The sequence below is a fragment of the Polyergus mexicanus genome, unplaced genomic scaffold, assembly GCF_030449975.1.
Source record: "Polyergus mexicanus isolate NDT 795.1 unplaced genomic scaffold, iyPolMexi1.0 SCAF_8, whole genome shotgun sequence".
NCBI classification, from domain to species: Eukaryota; Metazoa; Arthropoda; class Insecta; order Hymenoptera; family Formicidae; genus Polyergus; species Polyergus mexicanus.
Genome location: NW_027223328.1, coordinates 6,790,724 through 6,818,068, shown reverse-complemented (window position 1 = coordinate 6,818,068; position 27,345 = coordinate 6,790,724). Strand labels below are relative to the sequence as shown.

Sequence of the window (27,345 nt, the reverse complement as noted above, 5' to 3'; positions counted from 1 at the left end):
CTAACTGTACCTCATACACCAGAACAGAACGGGGTAACTGAACGAAAGAATCGTACCCTTATAGAAATGGCTAGATGCATGCTTCTGCATGCTGGTTTATCTACAGGATTTTGGGCAGAAGCTGTATCGACTGCTAACTATTTAAGAAATAGATGTCCGACAAAAAGTTTAAACGGAAGAACTCCATTTGAATCATGGACAGGAAGATTACCTAATCTAAAACATTTGCGGACTTTTGGAATGAAAGCACATATCTTAAATAAAGATCCACGAAAGAAGAAATTTGATCCAAGATCGAAGATTGGCATATTTATGGGCTATTCAGACAGATCCAAGGCATATCGAGTGTGGATTCCAGATGAGCAAAAAGTCATTGTGTCCCGAGATGTTAAGGTGTTAGAAAATTCTTATTATGAAAATATAAAGGATGATTGTCAATTAGATAGTCAAATTACGTCTAATAAAACGCCATCTATTTACATATCGAACAATGAATATAAAAAATCATCGGATAAAGATTGCGTGGATGTTCCAAATGATAACAGAGAAGAGCTAGAAACAGCTGATGAACGAGCACATGAAGAATCATGCAGAGCTCCAGGAAGACCAAAGATAGTACGGACTGGAAAACGGGGACGTCCCAAGAAATTATTCCATCGTCGCGAAGCCTCTACCATTGACAGTAATAATTATGATGATGGTAATAATCAAGAAGACATTCAAAAAGTAGAATCAGAAATGGGTTTTGAAAATGATGATGGATTCAAAAAGGACATAAATCAGGAATCAAATTCAGTTATGCTAGCAGCAAATATGACAGAAGTAACCATGGAAAAGGCCCTGAATGGGAACGATCAAAAGGAATGGCAACTTGCCATCAAATCAGAAATAAAGAATTTAATAAAATACAATACCTTTAAAATCGTTGACCGTCCATCAGATAAAAGGGTGATTGGTTGCTGAGTTGTATTAACTAATAAATTTAAGGCCGATGGTAGCCTTGAGAAACGAAAGGCCCGAGTAGTAGCAAAGGGGTTTGCACAGCGCCCTGGTGTGGATTTTATGGATTCTTTTGCACCAGTAGCACGATTAGGATTTATTCGTCTGATAATGGCAATAGCAGTCGAATTAGACATGGTAATTGAACAAGTAGATATAACCGGTGCTTATTTAAATGGATCTCTTCAAGAAGATGTGTACATGGAAAAACCCGATCTATTGGAATATTGTTTGAAGGGATTAATGAATGATCAAAGCGAAGAGAAACAAATACGAATTATTGCTAAAAGATTAATAAAGGATTTGAACAACAACAATGCTGCTGTATGTTATCTAAACAAAGCTATTTACGGACTTAAACAGGCAGGACGGCAATGGCATGAGAGACTCAGTAAGAAGTTACAAGAGTTAAATCTCACACCCACAATCTCTGATCCTTGTGTATACCATTGCAGAAGAGGAAATCACATCTTGTATATGATCATATATGTTGATGATATGTTAATCGCATCAACTAATCAGAATTGGATTAAAGAAGTCAAAATGGAATTATCCAAAGAGTTTGATGTGAAAGACTTAGGAAAGGCTAATTACTGTTTAGGAATAGAGATACAACAAAGTCAAGATAAAATCACTCTGTCTCAAAAAAGATATATTTTAAGATATATTTTAAGATATATTTTATTAAATCAATATGGAATGGAAAACTGTAATCCTATAACTACACCCATGGACAAGGATACCGTACTTAATAAAGTCATTGCTAATGATAGAAATGAGAGGAGGCCCTATCGGGAGCTAGTCGGCGCATTAATGTATCTTGCAGTCGCAACGAGACCTGATATTGCTCATGCTGTTAGCGTTTTGGCCCAGTTTAATGATTGTAACACAGCAATTCACTGGGGAGCAGCTAAGAGAGTACTTAGGTATTTAAAATGTACTACTAATTATGATATAGTTTTCAGGAAATCTGGAGATCCCATTCAAATGTATGTTGATGCGGACTGGGGAAAATGCAAGATTGATAGACGATCTTACTCAGACCATGTAATCGTTTTATCTGGAGGATCTATCAGTTGGAAATCCCAGAAACAACGTACAGTTGCACTCTCGTCTACCGAGGCGGAATATATGGCGCTTGCCGAAGCTACCAAAGATGGGATATATATAAGCGAGTTCCTTAAAGAACTAGAATTAAATAAACTTGCACAACTATCAATTTATAATGATAATATAGGAGCTCAACTATTAGCAAAAAATCCTATCGTACATCCTAGAACTAAACATATTAATATTAGATTTCATTTTATCAGAGATGCTATAAAACGATATATTTTCAACATACATTATTTGTCTTCGGAACAAATGCCTGCTGATGTACTTACTAAGCCTATTATAAAAACTAAACATTATTTTTGTATCGATGCTATAGGTTTAAAAAACATTAATGTCTAACTATATATTTAAACGCGTATTGAGAGGAGGTGTTGGTATGAATATTTTATGTACAATCCGCGCTTCCTATTGTGGTGGCGCTGCTATCCTTCCGGTTGTTGGTTAACCGGCATACTCGCGACATCACGTTCTTATATTCTTGTATCCACAAACCAGAAACAGTGATTTTAACAAAGAAGAAAATATATCATCTCCAAAGGCTTAAAAATCACGCTGTATTTCTTTAAATAATCCTAACAGAATTAATAATAAATTCATACTCATAATTAAATAAATTATTTATATTAATAAAGCAAAAACAGCTGGTAAGTAAAAATTAAATTTTGAGAATGCTGAATTAACATGCATTTCTAAAAGATGTCTTAAGGGCATCTTATTTATGATGATACCATGATACTATCTATTTATTCATTACAAAGCAGCATATGAAAACATAAATAGGAAACAACTATACCGCATCTTAAGAAAAATAGAAATTGCAGGAAAGTTAGGGAGGTAGTAAAAATAACAATGACAGAGACAAAAAGCAGTAAAGGTTCGAGGGTCTCTGTCAGAGCCGCTAAACATCCAGAATGGAGTTCGACAATGAGACCCGCTGGCGTGCCTACTTTTTAATTCGCTTTGGAGAAAGTAATAAGATCCCTGATGTCCAACCATAACTTAAGGAAAAGAATTAGTTTCACTAATCCGTCTTATACCCAAGAATACTGTAACTTATTATTTTATTATGGGCAAATTATGTAGAAATAATTTTACAAATCCACTGTAGTAAAATTCAATAAATTACTATTAACATTATAAATTAATGTAATTAAAATATTTGTTTATCATCAACATTTGAAAAACAATCAAGAAAAATGCGTGTAAAGTGCGCAGTTTGCTTATAATTTTACACATCATCTGACACAGTCTACAATATTACATATAGGTATATTTTCCACCAAGAATGTCTAAGACATTGGCTTCGATAGTAAGTTTTTTGATAAAAAATGCTATCTTTTTCTAATTCTAATTCTTCCTTCCATGTCTGTAATACAAGGTTTGAGGCTTTAAGGGTTATATATATATATATATATATATATATTGCGACGTCCTTTCCTACCGTCTCGCGGCTGAGCGATAAACGCGGCCGCCGACTCGTGCTCTCCGTTGCGCGGGTGTAACTTGCGTCGACGAACAGGAGCCAATTCGCCGAAGGGGAGAGGCGGAATGGTCGTGGACAAAAACGGGAAAACGGAGAAAAAGGGGTCCACGCGCCAGGTGGGAACGGGATGTTAGGAGTTCCGCGTGTACCGTGACGAGATCCGAGAGATAATCGCGAGAATCGAACTTGGGCGCCAGATACGATCTTTCACGTATCAATTCACGAAACACGTGAAATAAACGCGAGGTAAACGCGAAAGCAATTTGTAGGAATTCGCCACGGGCTGGCTAGCTCGCCTAACGGTAGAGGGGCAGGGCGAGTGTTGATCGAACGCGATAATTTATGCAGGAGGCGACAATTACGGAAACGACAAACACAACTGAAAGGAAACTTGCCAATTAATCAAAGAGATTAACAGATTTATTATAATAGCGGGAGCCGTAGCTCCTCGAGAATAGTAATGATAAACCACGCGGATATACGGCTGCAGTAAAAGAAACGCGGCTGCGAGGCTGGGTGTTAGACGCGGGGCGCGAAACCCCGTAATGCGTACGCCGAGACCGACCCGTTATATCAGCCGGAATGTTCGCTCGACTTGAATTACGCCTCGCACTGCGAAGAAATTGAATATTACGTTCTTCTATAATTCGGGTGCAAGACCGAATCAATTCTCGATATTGCCTCGCCAACGGCGATATTATCGCCCGCTATTGCCGCGAAATTATCACGACGCAACTTAAGATTAACAGGCACTTAATACAACGCAGACATGCTTCGATTTCGGACGGACATATTACGCAGAATCGAATGCTCGGTACACACACGCACGCAATTCATGCAAGGATCGCGAGGAAGGTCTCACCAAAACGCGCTCACAATTTCAAGACGCGGTGCTTTACAGCCGATATGATACGTCGAATATACGCGATTAACACTCTCACGTAACCCGTATAATAATCGCGAAAGAAAGTTACATCGGGCGCGTACGCACAGTTTCGACGCGAAGATTCACAAGCGAGAGACAAAAAGAATATAACAAATTGACGCGAAACACACTCACACTCAGACGACCGACATACAGTACGAACGAGTCTTAAACGCTAGACGTGCGAGACCCAACGCAAATATAATCTACGGAATCCGACTCTCCAGAGAGACGACCCACGGTTTATTAAAAACGCGAGGTAATGTCTCGATCCGCGGAAACCGATACTTTCGAGGCTCCGGGGCCCGAATCGCTTGACGACGTGGCCGTGACGCGAAAATCTACCCTAAAGAATCGGGCTTAGCCCGTCCACCAAAGCACGAATTCACGGCGACGACGACAGAACGAAACGATTCCGGGCGCAATTGCGAGTGGCGAATAGGGCGGAGGGCAACCTCACCGGTATTTCTCCTCCCGTCGTGACGGTCAGGGGTCGACGAAGTCCTCTCGCGCTCACACTTCTTCGCCGTCGATTGCCGGGATCCTCTCCGCTCGTTCGCGCAGCGACGAACTCGCAACCGTTCTCGCCACCCAAAGTCCTCACGATACGCCGTTACTCGTACGCCAGCTCACGCCAGTCTCTTCCTGGATCGTCGCGATCCAGAATCGATACCTGTGGGCCAGTCGGGGCTGCGCACACGGGGTGCGTATTATCGCGACCAATCACGCGTTATCACGCGTTGTAACCGGCGGGCGGCGCGCTCACGGTCGTAACGGGGGTGCGCGCGCCCCCGGTATTACGAACAATAATTCGCTGGGGCCCGTTCCGTGGGGCCGTCGCGAGGTCTAAGGCGAACGGCTTGGCCGGAGACATCGCTGCCACCTTTCTTTCCGTCTCTTCCGGGGCCGCGTCACTCCATCGGGTGCAGGGTTGCAGTCCCTCCGCGGGGACCGGATTCGCACGGGCCTGAGCCCTTGCGCGAGGATTTTCTCGCTGTCCCGTGCGTCGCGCATCACGTGTGCGGGTCCTGATCCCGTCGTGACGTAGCTAGCTTGGCCGTTAGGTAATTTGGATTTCCAAATTGCTGGCTCCTTGCCCCTCCAAGGTCTTCCTTGATGGGCGATCGTATTTTCCGTGACGCTTCAGCGACTCTCCGCTCCTTCTTCCGATGAGGCTCCCAAATGAATTATTCATACGAAAGAAAATCATAAACGAAATTAATATTAAGCTCGAAATCTCAATTAATGACGCCTCTCTGGAGGTAACGGTACGGTTCTCGCAATGATTCGACTGGCGCGGCCCTTTAGTCCGCGCTTTTCGATCGGAGAGGGACTCGGCGGACGCGCGCGAGACGGCAACGTCACAATATATATATATATATATATATATATAACATTAACATACTTGTTCAATCTTTACAACAATATCGTTTAAAATACAAGGTGAAAGAATATGTCAGTAAGCTAAAGGAAAAGTTTTTGGAAGAGCTACTAACAATTGTGACGCAGTACTTTCAACCACGCAAACATGCTAAGCAGGGAAACTATCTTTTATAACTTGTCAGTACAGAATGCAATAGATTATAATAGAATTCAATGTAAATTGATAATAAATTTCTACTCATGACTAAATAAACTATTTATATCAATAAAGCAAAAACAACTGTTAATTAAAAACTGAATGATACTTTCCCAGACAGCACAAGGATGTCCTTAGGACGTCCAAAGGGCATCCAGGATATACATGTAGGATATCCTGAAGATATCCCATTTTAATCCTCGGATCTCCTCTAGATGTCCTGAAGAAGAGTAAATGATAGCCGAATACTAACCTCTGGAGAACCCAGAGAGATCCTGTGGAACATCCTATTTCTATGGGATATATTAAAGATATTTTTCATACGTTTCAAGGAACAAATTTTAAAATTATATATAAATTAAGATTGTGTTCTGTTATTTACTGCTAATACTAAAAATCTAATATTAAAAACAGTTAACGTTGTTTAATATTTGAGGCTTTCATGCTGTACATGAAGATTTTAAGTTTGGCTTCCGGATTTGAGTCGTGTAATATTTTATAAACAATCCAATATCTGAATTCCCTATGTTGGGATTGCATCAGAAATTGAACTGTTAGAAAATAATTATATTTGTAATTTCCTGTCTGTTGCTTTTTGTAAGCTTTATATAATTCTCATGACCAAATCTCAAATACGAGTTTGCGCGTCGCATAGCAACGAACTAGCGGTTGAATATTATTTTTTGTAAAGTTTTTGGAATATTGCGGACAGTAACATTTCTCATGAAATATTAAGTAAATAATAATTTTAGATATATGAAAATGTGCGCATCAAAACTCAATTATTAATATTACACAAAATTAATGTTAACAATTAATTGCACATGTATATATCCTCTGGAAATCCAAAAGACATCCAATATAATAAACAGGGCAGATATATCCTACAGACATCCAAGGCTTGGCACGATTACGATAACTGAGGCCCCCTATTTAAAAGGTCGTTTCTGAAGACATTTTTCACGAGGAACACGGGAAAAATAGAAAAGAAAATTTCCGACTAATAGTTTTCGAGATGTATCACTTTAAAGTATTGGACATGATAATAAAACGTTACAAAACGGACCCAATGACCTTGACCTTAACATATGTTGTGAAGATCACTGTCACAAGTATCTTCTTGATTTATTTTTTATTCAATATTTTTTCAAAATAGACTTTTTTTGTTAAAATTTATTTAATTTTTTTATTTATTTTAATTTCCTTGCTTCGCATTGTAAAGTATATGCGTGGGCGCAGTGGGTTCCGCCCCCCCTACGGGGGGGGGGGCACCACTTTCGAAAGATATAACCTAACCCAAACCTATTTCTGATTTAAAACTAAAATTTGGTTTGGGTTACGTTATATAACCCAAACCAAATTTTCGTTTCGAATTACACTTTAACTTTAAATATCTCAAAAATTATAAGAGACCGCCGATTAAATTATAAGGAAAAGTTACTCAGGATCATAATCTTGACAACATATATCAAGGTCAACATTGTTGAGTCCGTTTTTATAAAGTTTTATTATCATGTCCAATACTTTAAAGTGATATATCTCGAAAACTATTGGCCGGAAATTTTTTTTACTATTTTTCCCGTGTTCCTCGTCAAAAATGTCTTCAGAAACGACCTTTCAAATAGGCCACAGTTATTGTAATCACCTCCAGGACTTATCCAGTGGACATTTATAGGACATTAATACTTATTATAATACTTAAGATTTTTAAATTATATTAAATAGCCGACACAACTAAAAATAATTATGTATGCATATTAAATTTTTATAAATATATATATTTATAATAATACCTTAAAACATCCTACAAATGTCCTGAATCGTCCTGGACATTTTCAAGATGATCCTCAGGATGTTTTGTGCTGTCTGGGTTATGATGTGTAAAAGGACTCCCAAATATTGATAACATAACTAACTATGTTAATGTTTCTTTTCAAAATACTTCATTCCTCTACTGTCAAGAAATTGTTTCTTGAGCATACAAATATTATGAAAAAAAATTTATTGATTGTTATATATCAAACGATAAAGCTATTAATATAATTGCAATACATAAATTGGCAATAAGTGTTTATTACTTTGTGTTCAGAAAATCTCGCGACTTTTGCGCAATCTCCTCAACGTCGTCTCACTCACTCTGGTCCTTCTCTTTTAGTGTTCTCTCTCTCTTCCTTTTCTCTCTTGTACGCGACCTCAACCCAATCCCGAAGCCTGTCTTATCAATTTAATCAACATCGCGCCATGCTATCATCCAATCATAAGCACGCTCTCAGGACTTTAGAAAAGTCTACAAAGCTCTCGGAATTCGGTTTTGCGATTCGGATCTAGTGATCAATCTCACGGTGTTCTCAAGGTTCTCGGTGACTATAAGGACATTATCAATCGGAAATCAATCATCGAAGTAAGTTTGAGTGAGAATATTCGCGAGGTGCGGGTCGGACCAGCGTACGTGCGCGTGGATTCTAAGTGTTCTTCCCGACAACCCCCGAAACCAGAAACTCCTCGGATACTTTATCAAACATTTTTTGGTCCTTCGAGCCGGATCGGTGGATGCGGTAACGAACATATCTGTGTGCGGACTTAGAAATTCGATTGTGTGCTTTCCACGTGCTAACGGCGAAAGTTCGAGAACGATCCGTGTCGTGCTTTCTCTCTCGCTCTAACTTCCGTCGGGCTCGGTTGCTCATGCGTGTTCGGCGACGCTCGGACGGACTCGGGCGCTCGGTAACGGATCTCTGCGACACGTGCTCAGGCTCACGCTCTCAGCGGCCATCTTGTGAGCCTCGTGCGCGGGATACAGACGGCTCATTGAACACTCTCTCCTCAGTGAATCGGATCGAACATCTCTGTGTGCGGACTAAGAGAACCACGTGTGTGCTTTCCAAGTGCTACTGACGAAAGTTCGAGAACGATCTTCGGCGCGCTCTCTCTCTAGCTCTCAGACTTCCGTCGCGCTCGCCAGTTCGTGCGTGTTCGGCGACGCTCGGAGGGAATCGGTCACTCGTTGAGTGATCGTCGTGGCCCGCAGTGCTCTCTCATCCTCTTTCTTTCCGTCTTCCGTCGCTCTCGGTTGTTCGTGCGTATTCGGCGATGCTCGGACGGATTCGGACGCTCGGCAACGGATCTCCGCGACGCGTAGGGCGCTCTCCCGTAGCCACGCGGTGCTTTGACTCACCTTCTCCACGGCCATCTTGTGAGTCTCGTGCGCGGTATACGGACCTCTCTTTCTCACCCTCGGAGACGCACGGCTCATCGGACACTCTCTCTTCAGTGAAGTTAATCAATTAGACATCACCTGACAAAACAAGCATAACGCATCATGTCCAATCTCGAAGTAAGATTCTCTCTGCAGCTGAATCGGTACATCTACATCAAATCGGTGGCTTTCGAGTGTAAGGAACTGACGTTCCCCACTCTCCAACTGCAAATGCTCAGGGTGAAACTCGACCTCATAGACAACAACTGGCAAAAGTTTGAAGCGACTCACAAGCGAATGGCGGAATCCAAGGCTGGACTCCTCCTGGATCACGATTACTTTCAAAAAAAGATATACGATCAGTGTCTTTTATATTATGCTGACGCAAAAGCCGCATTGTTCACGCAGATTGAAGAAAAGGAACGGATTCATCCTCTCTCTGGCTCGCAATTAGCCAACCTCTTAATGGGCGGGCAGACATCAGCACGACGGCATCTTCCGGAGACCACTCTTCTCGGGTGACTTCTCAGCGTGGAGGCCATTCCACGACTTATTCTCATCGTTAGTCGGCAGGAATGCTGACATCTCCAACGTTGAGAAAATGCATTATCTCCGGACCAGCCTCATGGGCGAGGCGGCTCAACTTATCTCCAACCTGCCAGTGTCGGAGGACTCATTCGCCTCCGCTTGGGACTTGCTTGTCAGTCGCTTTGAAAACAAGCGGCTTCTCATTTCGGCTCAGGTGGATAGATTATTCCGCACTAAGACTATCTCACAACGGTCCGCCAAAGAGCTCAACACCCTCCTCAACATCACAACGGAAGCGCTCAATGCCTTGGAGTCTCTCGGAGCCCCTGTTCAACACTGGGATTATCTCTTGGTTCACCTCACTGTCCAACGGCTCGACCCAAGCACCCGAGAGGCATGGGAAGACAAGCTTGGCTCCACTACGGACCCCCCATCATACAAGGACATTCGCACATTTCTCACCGGCCGCGCTCGAGCCATGGAAAATATGGAATTCGGAACGTTGAGCGTCTCTCCAGCGGACAATTCAGCGTCCCCGGCATTATGACACAACAGCAAACCATCGACGGCCACCGCTTATGTGGCCATCTCACCCCCCTTCCGGACTTCGGAAACCTCTGGATGTGCACTGTACTCTGGCTCTCATTACATTGTCTCTTGTCCTCGTTTCAGAGATATGTCTCCTCATCTGCGGCGCAACATCGTAATCGACCGTCGATTCTGCTTTAATTGCTTGGGCAGGCATAACGCACTCGCCTGTCAAAACTCCAAGAGGTGCAGAGAATGCGGCAACAAGCATCATACCATGATACACATGGATGGTCAACCGCCCCCATGTCGGTCAGCTACACAAGGCAAGGTAACCTCTTCGACCGCAGCCCCACAGACGTCGGCGCCAGCCTCACCAACTGAGAGCACTACATCAGCGGCTTCAGAATGACTTACGCACGCAGTCCTCGCTCCATCTCACTCGTCCGGCAGTCTTACTCGCTACTTGTTGCGCTATCATCCGATCACCTGGCGGCTCGCCTCACTCGGTCAGGATGCTCATCGATCCCGGATCTGAACTCACCTTTGCTTTCGGGCAACTTATCAAAATCCTCCAGGTACCTCGACGGCACGCCTTTGTCCCCATCATAGATATTGACGGATCTCAGTCGGAGCGAACTCGGGGTGTCGTCCCCCTAACACTTCACTCAGTTTACTTTTCGCAATCCATCAAGGTTACAGCTTACATCCTCAAGAATTTAACAACCTCACTTCCGTCTATAGCGACAGTAGAGCATAGTTAGCCTCACCTTCACGGGCTCCAGCTGGCGGATCCAGATTTCCTCACCCCCGGACCCATAGATTTAATCCTTGGTGCCGACTCCTACGGACTGTTTATCCAGCCCGATATCATTAAAGGGTCGGAGGAGGAGCCCATCGCTCAACACACTATTTTTGGATGGATTGTTCTCGGTCCGACCTCTACACCATCGGCCACAGCTCATAGTTCTCATCATGTCGCGGTGGATCATGAGCTTCACGACCTGCTCACGAAGTTCTGGATTCAAGAAGAGATTCCCTCATTCTCCACAACTCAGCTCAACCCTGACGAAGAGGAGTGCGAAACTCATTTCAAGGACACCCATTCTCGAGATAGTGCTGGGCGTTATATCGTACGGCTCCAAGTTACAGACCAGGCATCTAGGGGAGTCGCGAGCAACTTCTCAACATTGCCTGCAACGCATACTACGGCGCCTCTCAACGGATCCGACCTATCAGAATCTGTACTCATCATTTATTCGGGGGTATGAAGAGCTTCAGCACATGATCAGGGTTCCCCTTTCCACTCCAGAACCATCACCAGTGTTCTACCTTCCTCACCATGGAGTCCTTCAGGATGACAATATCACCACCAAGTTAAGAGTGGTATTCAACGGGTCCAGCCTCACCAGCACGGGATCTTCCCTCAACGATATTTTGCACACGGGTGCGAACCTCCAACCAGACATCTCAGATATCTTACTCTGGGTGCGACGACACCGGTACATTTTGATCACGGATATCACCAAGATGTTCCGCCAAATTCAGGTTTATCCAGTCGATTGGGATCTCCAACGGATCCTCTGGGTCGACGATCAACTCAACATCATCCCGTATCAACTCACGACGGTCACGTATGGCACCCGATCAGCCCCCTTCTTAGCTGTTCGCGTCCTCCTTCAACTTGTCGAAGACGAAGGTAGGAACTACTCCTTGGCGGTCCACCCTCTCCTCATGGGGCGGTATGTGGACGACATCTGCGGTGGCGCTGACACTCTTCCGGAGCTGATCTCTATCGCTCACCAACTGGTAAACCTCTGCAAGGTGGGCGGCATTCCTCTGGCGAAGTGGCAGAGTAATCATCCGGAGTTATTCCAGGCTCTCCCTATGGACGGCGCAGCAGTAGAGCCTCACTCGTTTGCTAACACGCAGGGTAAGATTTTGGAACTCACATGGCAGCCTCACTCAGATCAGTTCGTCTTTCAGAGCAAGGCCTCCAACCGGCCCGTCATCACCAAACGGACAATACTATCGGAAGTAGCGCAACTGTTTTATCCTTTGGGATTCTTATCTACGGTAATCATCAGAGCGAAGACGCTCCTCCAGGAACTATGGCTGGAAAAGGTCGGCTGGGATGACTGTCTCTCGCCGCAACTTCGAGATCGGTGGACGCACTTCCGTTCAGAGCTGTCTGACCTGACTTCTATCACGATTCCTCGGTGGATGTCTCTCACGCCGTCAGCCACGGTCGAGCTTCATGGATTTTCGGATGCTTCGCAACTTGCCATGGCGGCTGCAGTTTACATCAAGGTCACCCCTCACACGACAGAGCCAATCATCACACTGGTATGCGCCAAAACCAAGGTCGCACCTCTCAAAAGGTTCACCATCCCTCGGCTGGAACTCACGGCGACGGTTCTACTTTCTCGTCTCATCAGCTATATTCAACGAACACTAGAACTCGCGGAGATACCAATCTACCTGGACGGACTCATCAGTATCGCTCACCTGGATCAACAGTCATCTCTCTCGCTGGAAAGACTTTGTTCGGAATCGAGTGGCGGCAATTCAAGAACGCGTACCTCAGGGCCATTGGCGGTTTATTCCCGGCAAGGAGAATCCAGCAGACTGTGCTTTTCGCGGTCTCTCTTCCGCGCAATTCTCTCGGCATCATCTTTGGTGGAACAATCCCTCGTGGCTAGTACAGTCTCCTCAACATTGGCCAAACACGATATCACAGCTAGATTCGGCGGTGACTCTTGAGGAGCGGCCCGGGCTTTTTCTCACCTCCTCAACAGTAAGGCAACACCCCCTCTGGGAGCTCCTCTATCGTTACTCATCACTCACACGGCTTCTTCGGATTACGGCTCACTGTCAACGGTGTTCCGCGTTGAAAAGTATACCACAGTCCTCTCTGGCCACACCTCTCACACCTGCAGATCTGGAAGTTTCACGACTATATTGGATTCGGTCAGTTCAATCGGCGTATTTCTCATCGGAACTGACAATCATCGCAAGCGGAGCACACTTGTCAAGGTCTCATCCTCTCGCCAAGTTTACGGCCTTTATCGATCATTCGGGCATCCTCAGAATCGGAGGCCGACTCAGGCATTCTCAATTGGACCCTGAATGCAAGCACCCAGCCATCTTGCCACGGGATTCATATCTGTCCCGACTCATTATATCGGACGCTCATCTAAGGACTCTTCACGGCGGAACTCAGGTAACCTTGACATATCTTCGCCAGGCTTACTGGATTGTTGGTGGCCGAGCTCCAGTAAGATCTCACATTTTCCGCTGCGTTCGGTGTGCTCGACAACATGGCGTAAGGGCACAGCAACTCATGGGTCAACTGCCATCATCTCGCATTACGCCATCTCGTCCCTTCCTCAACACAGGGGTTGATTACGCCGGCCCCCTCACTCTCAAAACTTGGCGAGGACGAGGGACTAAGTGTCACAAGAGATGGTTAGCCATCTTTGTTTGCTTCTCAACTTCGGCGGTTCATCTGGAGGCAGTGACGGACTACTCAACAGAAGGATTCATCGCAGCGTATCGGCGGTTAACGGGACGACGAGGTATCTGCCAAACTCTTTTTAGCGACTGTGGAACCAATTTTCTGGGGGCAGATACATCTCTTAAGCGGCTATTCAACTCGGGATCAAAGGAATTCTTGGAACTCACTCAGCTACTGACCCATGACGGCACCACTTGGGTCTTCAATCCTTCAGCAGCCCCTCACTTCGGCGGTAAATGGGAGGCCGCTGTCAAATCGGTTAAGCATCATCTGCGAAGAACTATAGGCGAGACTGCCCTAACCTATGAAGAACTTACGACTCTTCTAGTTCAAATCGAGGCAGTCCTCAACTCCAGACCATTGTGTCCACTTTCAGACGACCCGGAAGACCTGGCAGCCCTCACTCCCGGGCACTTCGTCATCGGGGCAGCGCCAACTACAATTCTGGAGCCATCTCTCTCCGCAGTGCCCCTCCAAAGGTTATCTCGGTGGCAGCTCATTCAGCAGCAATTCCAACATTTCTGGTCGCGTTGGTCAGCTGAATGTCTTCAGCGTCAGCTTGCGATATCGAAATGGCATCATCCTTCCACGCAAATCAAGGTCGGCTCTCTTGTACTTCTCACGGATGAGAGATTCCTTCCATCAAAATGGCCTCTTGTTCGGGTCACACAGCTTCATCTAGGCTCGGACGGTCTCTGCAGAGTGGCCCTTAAGACGGCCACAACAGAACTCAAACGGCCTATCACCAAGTTGGCAGTGCTTCCGATGACACCAGATCAACCCTCATCCACGGAGCAAACAGCAACGGATTCGGCCTTACCATCACAAATAGCATAATTCTTCAACGCTGTTGTAGAAGGCGGGCGGAATGTTCAGAAAATATCGCGACTTTTGCGCAATCTCCTCAACGTCGTCTCACTCACTCTGGTCCTTCTTTTTTAGTGTTCTCTCTCTCTTCCTTTTCTCTCTTGTACGCGACCTTAACCCAATCCTGATGCCTGTCTTATCAATCTAATCAGCATCGCGCCATGCTATCAGCCAATCATAATCACGCTCTCAGGACCTTCTCCGCGCTCCTGCGTCGATATCGACTCTTCTGGTGATCCTCGATCATTCTGTGAGTACTGGTCTTTCGTAACGCACGTTGCTTTTAGAAAAGTCTACAAAGCTCTCGGAATTCGGTTTTGCGATTCGGATCGGATCAAGTGATCAATCTCCCGGTGTTCTCAAGGTTCTCGGTGACCACAAGGACTTTATCAATTGGAAATCGATCATCGAAATACGTTTGAGTGAGAATATTTGCGAAGTGCGTCTCGGACCAGAGTGAGTGCGCGTGGATTCTAACTGACACCCCCCGAAACCAGAAACTCCTCGGCTACTTTATCAAACACATATTTTTTTAAAATAATTGTTATAAATTTTCGAAATATATGTATGTGTGACTTATATACTAAATTTTGCAATTACAGCGTCGACGGTTTAGAAAAGGCTACAAGCAACAAAATATTCAAGTTATGACAATAGAACTCTAAAATTATAAATGACAATTATGATATATATACATATATATATATATATATATATATATATATATATATATATATTGTGACGTGACGTTTTTGGGACGTCCGTCACAAGGGCCGAATGGCCCGATCGGGGGCGGTTTTTCGGGGGCCTGCGTCTTCCTAATTTAGGGAGAGAGCGGCCCGATGGTCAGATCAGCGCGATCTGACTTTCGGTTGGAAAAATCGCAAATGTAAGCTCGAGATGAGCCCGCGAATTAGTTGTCGGCACGAGGTCGAGCGGCGGGATCCCATCCGGCGGAAGGAGAGGAAGGAGAGGAAGAGAGAAGAGAGACGGCCAAGAGCGGGAGTCCAGGACACAGGAGACATCAGGTCGTAGTTTTTCAGTATTAACTACACTCATGGTGACCGATGTACCTCGCTACCGATAATTTAATATTAATATACCAGGGACAGAAGCGAAGGACCGGAAGGAACCGGCCGAAGGGGCGGCCACTCCACCCGCGCGAAGCGAGGGAGTCCCATGGACGGAGCGGCGGGAGGATTCTTCACCATGGACCTATTTTTCGAAATAGGAGGGAGAACCGCTCGGACGCTGCCGAAATTCCGCATCTGTCGGTCAATCAACAACCGATTTAGGAAATTTCGGGGCGAGGATCCACCAACACGGCCGTGAGGACAACAAGGATCGCGAGGACCGCAGGACGGCCCTGCGTAACGCTAAAGCGCCACAAGTGGCGCGATAGCGATTTATCGCGCCGACGTGTGTCCTGCAGGACTCTCGCTCGGCACTGTTCGGCGAGCCGTTAGAGAAGACGCAGGCTTTTTCGGGAGCGAGCGAACATACCGAACCGCTTAGGAGAAGCACAGAGAACTTCCGGCCGGTGGGACGAGCGTCGTCGACCCGATTTTGTTGCCGCATAACTGTAGGTAATTAATTCGGATGAGTTGCGCCCTAAATAGTTGTCGAGCCACGCGTTTTGGTGAATTAATTTGGTGAATAATTTTGGTAGATTAAGTCGCACGGCCGACGGGCACCTGTCGCTCATCCGAATTAGATAAAATAGGCTCTCTCTATTCACTTCGCCGCCGCCGACAGTCATTAGTGTTATTTTCGCGTTAGTCTGTATAATATGTTGTAAATTATCGGGATTTTTGCGTTCACGCGATCGATATTCCGACTCGCGCAAAGTATTGCGCCGCGCGACTCGTACACCACAGTCGTTATCGATAGTTCCGTCTTGTTTCTGTGCATTGTTAGCGCGTGTTTTTTGTTGAGTATTGTAAGAAATTAAAGTTAGAAGGAAGCGAAATCCTAAAACTTTGTATAATAAATCTATCGGGTGTCTTTGAGCCCGCTATTAGTTTCCGCGAGTCAGGCGAGTTAGATATTCGGTATTTCAACGGGAAGGTCACCGTCATTGTTATTGAGACGTATATCGGCTTGCCGCGAGCCGGACCAACGGACCGATTTGAGTCGTGCAATCTAGTATGTTCTATTATATCGAAGCGGATTCACGAGCGGGCGTAAAGTAGTTACCGGCGTATTCGAGAGATTTCTTTAGCTGTCGCGGCCTAATTAAGTCTCGTACGGCGGAAATCCTCGCGGCCGAAAATTCGAGTTAAAGCGCGTAAGACGCCCGGTAATTGGATACTGTTGCGCACGGTCGTGCCGATCTCCGCGGAAATAATATATCTTATTCGCCTGTAAAATAATTACTGTCATCCAAGGCTATTATTTATACGAACTACGCTATACTCTTGTTTCTCTCGTTTTAAATATATTATTGTTATCTTTGTTTTAATCGACCGAATGCTCATTTTGGCTCCCGTGTTCTCGACTCTCAAGATTTCTCCCGTCTTCCCCGAACCCCCCCCTCTACCATTTCGGGTATACTGAATAGCCGCGGAATTTTGCCGTCGCGTTAATTATCGATCGCGCGATTATCTTTTGGTGTTGCGTTTTTTTGTGAATGGTGCGGCCTGCCGTACCTGGCGCCCAACTTAGTTTATTTGTGATTCCGGGGATTTTTGTGGATCGCGAGATCGATATTAGAAATACGCGCCGAAGGTGTACCGTGGGCATCGGAGAACCGCCCGCCGAATCAATAATTATTAATTAAATAATTTAAACAGAAATATACGGTTACAAATTGGCGCCCAACGTGGGGCCAGCAACGAAGACGGGAAGTAGGAGGTCGAGATCGACGGAGCTTTTGAAATAATATTGAGCAGTATTATACTTGTGTGTGAAGAGGAATTTTTTTTGTCTATAAGGAGAACAGCTCCTACGATTATTTGAAGCGACGATTATATGATTGGCGGCATGTCGAGTATTTTCTTGTAGTTATCGAAGCCTGAATAATTTTTCACGAAGTTAACGTGAAAATTTGTATTATTTCCTCGAAGTACTTTAGTAACAAGTATATGGAATATTTATTTGAATTGTTTGAAGAGAAATATTATTTCTGACTTTAGTATTTCATTTCTTTTGTTATTTGGCTACGTGGCAGTTTTCTTTTAAAAAGAATATTCACCTTATACGGCTCGCGGTGTTGATATTTTGAAATCGGTGTGCCCGTGCCTAAGAATAATACAGATAATAATATTTTGAATCGAAATTTATTGTGTTTGCTCGACATCGCCGATCACATTTATCTTGCTTACATTATTATGTTTAATATTTATATGATGTGTCTCGCTATTTATCTATATTGAAATGTTATTTATTATGAATGTTGGGAAGTTTTCTTTTGTATATTTGTGCTAACTATAATTGTTTTTCAGTCTTGTTGCGAGTAGCTAAATTTGGCTATTAATTATAATAATTACCAGCGGGTAAATTAGTAATAGGGGGAATCCGTGGAGTTTCGGACATTGGGCTTTCGTGTAACTATCGAATAGTATCGAGACGGAGAATTTCCGTTGTTTGGCTGCTTCTGAGATTCGTTCGTTCGGGAATCGTGCTGGGTGACCGCGTATAGTTGACGGTTACAAATTGGCGTACATTTTTGTTTTTTTTGGTTGGGCTAACTATTGCGTAGTTGTCGTGTGTGTCGAGTGCCTAAGCGGTTTGCGCCCTAGGGGATTAGCGTGTACCCGGATAAAATTTTTGACTGTCGCGTAATTGGGCTTAGGGAAGTCGCTGAACGATTTTCCGTATTGAGTAATTAAACGAAAACGGTTTCCAAAATGGATTCGGTAGATACGCTCACACACGAATGGGTTTATAAACTTTCGATGGAGCAACTCCGGCGAGAGTTGACAAAGCGTGGTCAAGACCCGGAGGGTACCGTCTCCGCGTTACGGTCGCGCCTAATTAAATTCGAGAGTGACGCGTGGCAGGGGGGTGATTTTCCCCGCGCCGCGACGCCCACGAAGGGCCCGTCGGAGTTACCGGGCCCGGGGCAGGAGGCGTCCGCGCGACCCGATAGCCCGATCGAGATGGGCTTTAGATTAGCCGATGACGGAGAGGCCGATGCGGGGGGGGGGGCGCGCCTCCGACCACCGCGGGTAGATTTGCCGCCCCACGGGGCCGAGCCACGAGGGCCGTACGCGCTACCTCGTCAGCCCTCGACGCGTATCAGCTGATGCGTCGGTGGAATTTACAATTTTCGGGTGCGCGCGGTAGTGATGCGGAGGCATTCCTCACACGTATAGAGGAGGGACGCGCTTTAGTTCCCGTTAGCGATCACGACATATTCAAGTGCATCCCGTTCTTTTTATCGGGCATCGCACTGTATTGGTACCGTAACGAGCGCAGACAGTGGCGTAATTGGCGGGAGTTTGAGTCGGCATGGCGTGCGCGATTCGGTAACCCAGACTTCCAATTCGCGTTGCGGGATGAGATTATGCGCCGCACGCAGGGGGAACACGAGCCCATTGCAGATTTTCTGACATGTATAAGGGCATTGTTTGAACGATTAAGACCCCCGTGGAGTCTAGACGAGCAGTTAAATTATGCGCACCGGAACATGCTGCCGCGTTTACAGATCGCTGTACACCGACGCGATATATACGATTTTCATTCGCTGGAAAACTTAGCCTCACGAGTGGAACGTAGTTATGAGGCAGTAAACCAATATCGAGCGCCGCCACCGCCGGAACAGTCGATTTTTCCGGATCTCGCGTATCGCCCGCCGCGTAAGACTCACAGAAACCCGATCGCTCTAGCAGCCGCGGGGTTTGGGGAGACGACGCCGAAAATAGGGAATGGCGCGAAAAATCGAGCGCGGGGAAGTACCAACGCGCCCGCCACTGCTACAGTTGCCGCTGCGAGTCCGCCGAGCTCCGCAACTGCGGTCAAATCCGCCAATTCCTCCAACCCTAGTTCTGGTTCGAACACCAAGTGCTGGAATTGCGGAAAACTCGGGCATTTCGCGAGAGAATGCGAAGAAAGAAAACGCGTTCATTGTTATCGGTGTGGCAAACCGAGCGTTACCGTACGAACGTGTCCGGCGTGTGCGGGAAACGAGGAGGGGAGTCGATAAAACGGGCCTCAACGACTCCCGAAATCTTAAAGGGGGGCCCCGTCACACCCGAAGGCCGGGAAGCCTCCAGTCTCTCGTATACTGCGCTTAATCCCGTAAAGTCTTTAGGGTTGCCGTCACTTTGTTATTTCGAGATCTTTATACACGGCGAACCGTTAAGAGCATTAGTCGATTCAGGATCGAATCGAACGATCCTTGGGGCCGACGGTATACGAATAATACGGCAGTTAGGGATGCCGACGCGTAAAAATTATGTTACGCGGATTCGCACGGCCAACGGACAACTAGCGGAGGTACGGGAGGAGGTGGACGTCCCATTTACATTGAAAGATCAGAGTCGCCTAATTTCGACCTGTTTGTTGCCGGATTTAGCAGTCTCGTGTATCGTAGGGATAGATTTTTTGTGTAAGTTCGGTATTAGACTGGACTTCGCGACGACCGAGTGGTCCTTTGCGAAGGAGCCCGCGGTGAGGTATAATTTTGAGTCACAAAGCGATGCGCCGATCGTGTACAGTGGACTCCCGGATTTAACGCCCTCACAGACCGAACAATTGGAGAAATTTTTAAGAGGTAGAATCCCGGAAACGGTCGCTAACCCCGGTGTCACTTCTCTAACGGAGCATGAAATAGATGTCGGGCCGAACCGACCTATTAAACAAAGGTGTTATTTAGTTTCGCCTAAAGTACAGGAAGCGATTCGTGATAAAGTCGATAAGATGTTAGGTGCCGGTATTATCGAACCTTCGTATAGTGAATGGTCGAATCCGATCGTGATGGTGAAAAAGCCGAACGGAAAATATAGATTTTGCTTAGATTTCCGGAAAGTAAATAGTGTTTCGAAAAAGGACGCGTACCCGCTGCCAAATATGAATGGTATATTAGACAAGTTAAGATCAGCCCGGTATATTTCCACGATTGATTTAAGCCAGGCGTACTTCCAAATACCCCTGGCGAAAGGAAGTCGGGAGATCACTGCCTTTAGCGTCCCGGGGAAAGGTTTATATCACTTCACGCGGATGCCATATGGATTAACGGGAGCGCCCGCGACTTTCCAGCGCTTATTAGATAAAATAATCGGGCCGGAGATGGAGCCTCACGCGTTCGCATATCTCGACGATATCGTGATAGTAACGCCAACTTTCGAAGAACATTTAGAATGGCTCGAGCGCGTACTAACGAAAATCTTTGCGGCCGGTCTCACGATAAATCCGGAGAAATGTGAGTTTTGTCGCTCGCAGGTTCGATATCTTGGATTTGTCGTACAACGAGACGGGCTTATGGTAGATACGGACAAAGTTCAGCCAATATTAGACTATCCGGCTCCGCGCAATATCAAGCAAGTACGTAAATTTTTGGGCATGTCGTCGTGGTATCGTCGGTTTATACCACAGTTCGCAACCCTTAGCGAACCGATAACCCGGCTTTTGAAAAAGGGTCAGCGCTGGGAGTGGGGGGATGCACAGTGTCGCGCTTTTGAGAAAATTCGGTCACACTTAGTTACCGCACCTACGTTATCGTGTCCGGATTTTAACGTTCCGTTTGTTTTGCAGACAGACGCGAGTTCGGTGGGAATAGGAGCCGTGTTAACCCAAAAGATAGGTGGGACCGAACATGTCGTAGCTTTCGCGAGTCGAGCTCTAGCAGACCCCGAGAAAAGGTACTCGGTTACAGAACAAGAGTGTTTAGCGGTCGTATGGGCCATTAAGAAGTTTAGGCCGTATCTAGAGGGATACAAATTTACGGTCGTGACAGACCACAGTAGCTTACGTTGGCTACATAATCTTAAAAATCCGACGGGCAGACTCGCGAGATGGGCTCTAGAACTTTTGGAGTACGATTACGAAATAGTCCATCGTAAAGGTGCGTTGCATCACGTACCGGATGCGTTGTCACGTATGTATGAGAGTGACACCGAGGTGAAAATAATGGTTGCCGTAGAAGCGGACATTATCGCGAATACGACCGATGCTTGGTATCGTAAGCGTTGCGGAGAGGTCGCGAACGGACCTCGACGTTTTACCGATTGGCGAATAGTAGATAACCAGTTATATTATTGCAGGCCCAAAGCTATTGTATCGGATATTGTGGAGGACTTAGATCGATGGAAACTGGTACTGCCGAGAGAATTGAGGGAAACAGCGCTTAGAGAGGCACACGACACACCGCAGTCGGGACATTTAGGGGTGGAGAAGACATTCCACCGACTAGCAGTCGCGTATTATTGGCCGAATATGTTTCGGGATACCGCGAAGTACGTTAGGCAATGCAACGTTTGCCAACGTACCAAGGTCGAGCAAGCCAACCCGGCAGGTCTCATGGGTCACCGCGTCGTGGAAGGCCCATGGACCATGGTGGCTGCCGACATAATGGGTCCGTTTCCGAAAAGCAAGGCGGTTTTTGCGTACGTTTTAGTAGTGCAAGATCTATTCACAAAGTGGATGGAATGTTTTGCGTTAAGGGCCGCTAACGGCAAGAAAATTTGTGAGGCTTTGAGAGAAGTCATTTCGCGTTGGGGTACGCCAAAATTTTTGCTGACGGATAACGGCACGGAATTCGCAAATCAGACGTTGCGAACGTTTTCGGAGGAACACGGGATAACCCACACGACAATTCCGCCATACCACCCGCAGGCTAATCCCGTAGAGCGCGTCAATAGGGTCTTGAAGACCATGATAGTTGCCTTTTTAGAGAGAGATCATAGGGAATGGGATGAGCATTTGCGAGATTTTCGATTCGCGTATAACACCGCTCACCATTCATCTATCGGCACGTCACCAGCACTTTTAAATTTCGGACGGGAACTAACACCGATACAATCGATACGCGAGCGATGCGCGAACGTTGGGGAGGTGGAACCACGCGATCCGGCGGAATGGTCCGAGAGAATGCGAAAAATGCCATCTTTGCACGATTGGGTGAGAGAAAATCTCGAGCGAGCCTATCAGAAGCAGTCCAATTATTATAATTTGAGACATCGCGATATTGTGTATAACTTTGGAGATCTAGTGCTGAAACGACAACATGTGTTGTCATCTGCAACACATAATATTGCGGCCAAATTGGCACCGAAATTTCACGGCCCCTTTAGAATTAGAAAAAAATTGTCGAATGTGGTGTACGAACTCGCGGATTTGGGGGGAAAATTCATGGGCAAAGCGCACGTAAAAGACCTCAAATCCTATCACCTTTCACCCCCTAGATAGCTGCCGTGAAGGAGGATGATCTTCCTAACTCCATCCTCCTTGGTCCGGCGAGGTCTCTTTTTGCGGAATGCGTGCGCTTCTTTCTGTTTTGTCGGCTGAGTGCTTTCGGTTGGTGGACGTGGCGGTGATTTGTTGGAGAGAAGATCGGGACAAAGGCTCGAATGCTTTTTTTTTGGCTCGGATTGGTGATTGCGGGGAAGTTGGTGGCTGTCGACGCTCGTCGCCAGCCAAGACCTCCTCGGTCCTCTCCTGGGAAGGGGGAGTTGTGACGTGACGTTTTTGGGACGTCCGTCACAAGGGCCGAATGGCCCGATCGGGGGCGGTTTTTCGGGGGCCTGCGTCTTCCTAATTTAGGGAGAGAGCGGCCCGATGGTCAGATCAGCGCGATCTGACTTTCGATTGGAAAAATCGCAAATGTAAGCTCGAGATGAGCCCGCGAATTAGTTGTCGGCACGAGGTCGAGCGGCGGGATCCCATCCGGCGGAAGGAGAGGAAGAAGAGGAAGAGAGAAGAGAGACGGCCAAGAGCGGGAGTCCAGGACACAGGAGACATCAGGTCGTAGTTTTTCAGTATTAACTACACTCATGGTGACCGATGTACCTCGCTACCGATAATTTAATATTAATATACCAGGGACAGAAGCGAAGGACCGGAAGGAACCGGCCGAAGGGGCGGCCACTCCACCCGCGCGAAGCGAGGGAGTCCCATGGACGGAGCGGCGGGAGGATTCTTCACCATGGACCTATTTTTCGAAATAGGAGGGAGAACCGCTCGGACGCTGCCGAAATTCCGCATCTGTCGGTCAATCAACAACCGATTTAGGAAATTTCGGGGCGAGGATCCACCAACACGGCCGTGAGGACAACAAGGATCGCGAGGACCGCAGGACGGCCCTGCGTAACGCTAAAGCGCCACAAGTGGCGCGATAGCGATTTATCGCGCCGACGTGTGTCCTGCAGGACTCTCGCTCGGCACTGTTCGGCGAGCCGTTAGAGAAGACGCAGGCTTTTTCGGGAGCGAGCGAACATACCGAACCGCTTAGGAGAAGCACAGAGAACTTCCGGCCGGTGGGACGAGCGTCGTCGACCCGATTTTGTTGCCGCATAACTGTAGATAATTAATTCGGATGAGTTGCGCCCTAAATAGTTGTCGAGCCACGCGTTTTGGTGAATTAATTTGGTGAATAATTTTGGTAGATTAAGTCGCACGGCCGACGGGCACCTGTCGCTCATCCGAATTAGATAAAATAGGCTCTCTCTATTCACTTCGCCGCCGCCGACAGTCATTAGTGTTATTTTCGCGTTAGTCTGTATAATATGTTGTAAATTATCGGGATTTTTGCGTTCACGCGATCGATATTCCGACTCGCGCAAAGTATTGCGCCGCGCGACTCGTACACCACAGTCGTTATCGATAGTTCCGTCTTGTTTCTGTGCATTGTTAGCGCGTGTTTTTTGTTGAGTATTGTAAGAAATTAAAGTTAGAAGGAAGCGAAATCCTAAAACTTTGTATAATAAATCTATCGGGTGTCTTTGAGCCCGCTATTAGTTTCCGCGAGTCAGGCGAGTTAGATATTCGGTATTTCAACGGGAAGGTCACCGTCATTGTTATTGAGACGTATATCGGCTTGCCGCGAGCCGGACCAACGGACCGATTTGAGTCGTGCAATCTAGTATGTTCTATTATATCGAAGCGGATTCACGAGCGGGCGTAAAGTAGTTACCGGCGTATTCGAGAGATTTCTTTAGCTGTCGCGGCCTAATTAAGTCTCGTACGGCGGAAATCCTCGCGGCCGAAAATTCGAGTTAAAGCGCGTAAGACGCCCGGTAATTGGATACTGTTGCGCACGGTCGTGCCGATCTCCGCGGAAATAATATATCTTATTCGCCTGTAAAATAATTACTGTCATCCAAGGCTATTATTTATACGAACTACGCTGTTTTTTGTTGAGTATTGTAAGAAATTAAAGTTAGAAGGAAGCGAAATCCTAAAACTTTGTATAATAAATCTATCGGGTGTCTTTGAGCCCGCTATTAGTTTCCGCGAGTCAGGCGAGTTAGATATTCGGTATTTCAACGGGAAGGTCACCGTCATTGTTATTGAGACGTATATCGGCTTGCCGCGAGCCGGACCAACGGACCGATTTGAGTCGTGCAATCTAGTATGTTCTATTATATCGAAGCAGATTCACGAGCGGGCGTAAAGTAGTTACCGGCGTATTCGAGAGATTTCTTTAGCTGTCGCGGCCTAATTAAGTCTCGTACGGCGGAAATCCTCGCGGCCGAAAATTCGAGTTAAAGCGCGTAAGACGCCCGGTAATTGGATACTGTTGCACACGGTCGTGCCGATCTCCGCGGAAATAATGTATCTTATTCGCCTGTAAAATAATTACTGTCATCCAAGGCTATTATTTATACGAACTACGCTATACTCTTGTTTCTCTCGTTTTAAATATATTATTGTTATCTTTGTTTTAATCGACCGAATGCTCATTTTGGCTCCCGTGTTCTCGACTCTCAAGATTTCTCCCGTCTTCCCCGAACCCCCCCCTCTACCATTTCGGGTATACTGAATAGCCGCGGAATTTTGCCGTCGCGTTAATTATCGATCGCGCGATTATCTTTTGGTGTTGCGTTTTTTTGTGAATGGTGCGGCCTGCCGTACCTGGCGCCCAACTTAGTTTATTTGTGATTCCGGGGATTTTTGTGGATCGCGAGATCGATATTAGAAATACGCGCCGAAGGTGTACCGTGGGCATCGGAGAACCGCCCGCCGAATCAATAATTATTAATTAAATAATTTAAACAGAAATATACGGTTACAATATATATATATGTATATATATATAGGATGTCCCATTTTAAAGGACCCACTTAAATATTTCAAAAACACTATGTTAAATCGAAAAATGTTTCAAACGAAAGTTGTGTGATTTCAAGGGAGCCATAAGATGTTGACAATTATTTGACCTTGGAAAATCATTTGAAGGTCATGTGAAGATCAACTTTAAAATCTTAAATGGAAATCCCCATTTTTTATTTAGTATTCTTGTAGCTGACATCGAGAGCTTTCCAAAACACTATAATAAAGTATTTTTTCATTAAGTACTTTTTGAGTTATTTTATATTTTAATCTGACATATTTTGATATAAAAAATAAAATATTTTGTAAAATATTCAGTTTTCGATAATTTTACCGTAATACTTCTATGTACAGAATAATAAGACAAATTAATTAGTGCCAAAAAAAACAAATAATTGTTTAAAAAAATACATTGTAAATAATTTTCTTAAAAACTATTTTTTTTTTATACTAATTGATTTGTCTCATTATTCTGTACATAGAAGTATTACGGTAAGATTATCAAAAACTAAATATTTTACGAGATATTTAATTTTTTATATCAAAATATGTCATATTAAAATATAAAATAACTCAAAAAGTACTTAATAAAAAAATACTTTATTAAATGTTTTGGAAAGCTCTCAATGTCAGCTACAAGAATACTACATAAAAAATGGGGGTTTCCATTTAAGATTTTAAAGTTTACCTTCACATGACCTTCAAATGACTTTCCAAGGTCAAATCATTATCACCATCTTATGGCCCCCTCGAAACCAAACAACTTTTGTCTGAAACATTTTTCTCTTCCGGGCTTGGTTTTTGAGATATTTGCCTGAGGAGATTAAAATGGGACACCCTATATATATATAAAATTAACATACGTATTTTTCATTTTGGTGTTAACTTTATAACATAATAATAATAATAAACGTAATAACTCTATAAACAGTAAACAGCGCGCGGAACTATATATGTTAAAGCCCCATATGATTTACGGTTAATATACGTTCGAGCGTCTTACGTTTCCGCGAGCAGCCTAGATACTATTAAACAAAAGGAGTGGGGATGGCTGCAGCCAAGATCAACCGAAAAGTGCAAACCGGCCGCAGGCCTGATCTAGATAATTCGGAACCGCGGAGTTAAATCACTTAGCTATCTCTCGAAAGTGCTTTTATAGCGATACAACAAATAAAATTATTTGGCGCGATTCAACAGCTCGTACGTCACTCGTCGACGTTGACGGTCGTGAAAGTACAATATTTCGTTGTGCATCACGTGTGTGCATCACTTTACAACATTAATCCCGTAACGACGAGGGAATGAATCCTTTCGACAAAAAAGAATTGATATGAACAATAAGCATCTGTAGCAAATCCGTATGGTAATTATGTTAAGAACACACGCATGTACGGTT

At 45.4% G+C, this 27,345-nt stretch overlaps 2 protein-coding genes across 2 annotated transcripts; both read left to right on the top strand.

Annotated features, from left to right (window-relative positions):
* The first annotated feature begins 11,329 nt into the window (after positions 1-11,329).
* Positions 11,330-13,117, top strand: LOC138935305 (uncharacterized). Its single transcript, XM_070299755.1, has one exon. The coding sequence runs from the start codon at positions 11,330-11,332 to the stop codon at positions 13,115-13,117; it is 1,788 nt and encodes a 595-aa protein (XP_070155856.1).
* A 580-nt stretch (positions 13,118-13,697) lies between these two features.
* Positions 13,698-14,708, top strand: LOC138935304 (uncharacterized). The gene has a single exon (XM_070299754.1). It carries the CDS (start codon positions 13,698-13,700, stop codon positions 14,706-14,708), a length of 1,011 nt encoding a protein of 336 aa, XP_070155855.1.
* Positions 14,709-27,345: the final 12,637 nt, after the last annotated feature.

Bases quoted from the DNA above. Each gene is read 5' to 3' on its own strand.
- LOC138935305 (XM_070299755.1), top strand. From the start codon at position 11,330: ATGTCGCGGTGGATCATGAGCTTCACGACCTGCTCACGAAGTTCTGGA.
- LOC138935304 (XM_070299754.1), top strand. From the start codon at position 13,698: ATGGGTCAACTGCCATCATCTCGCATTACGCCATCTCGTCCCTTCCTC.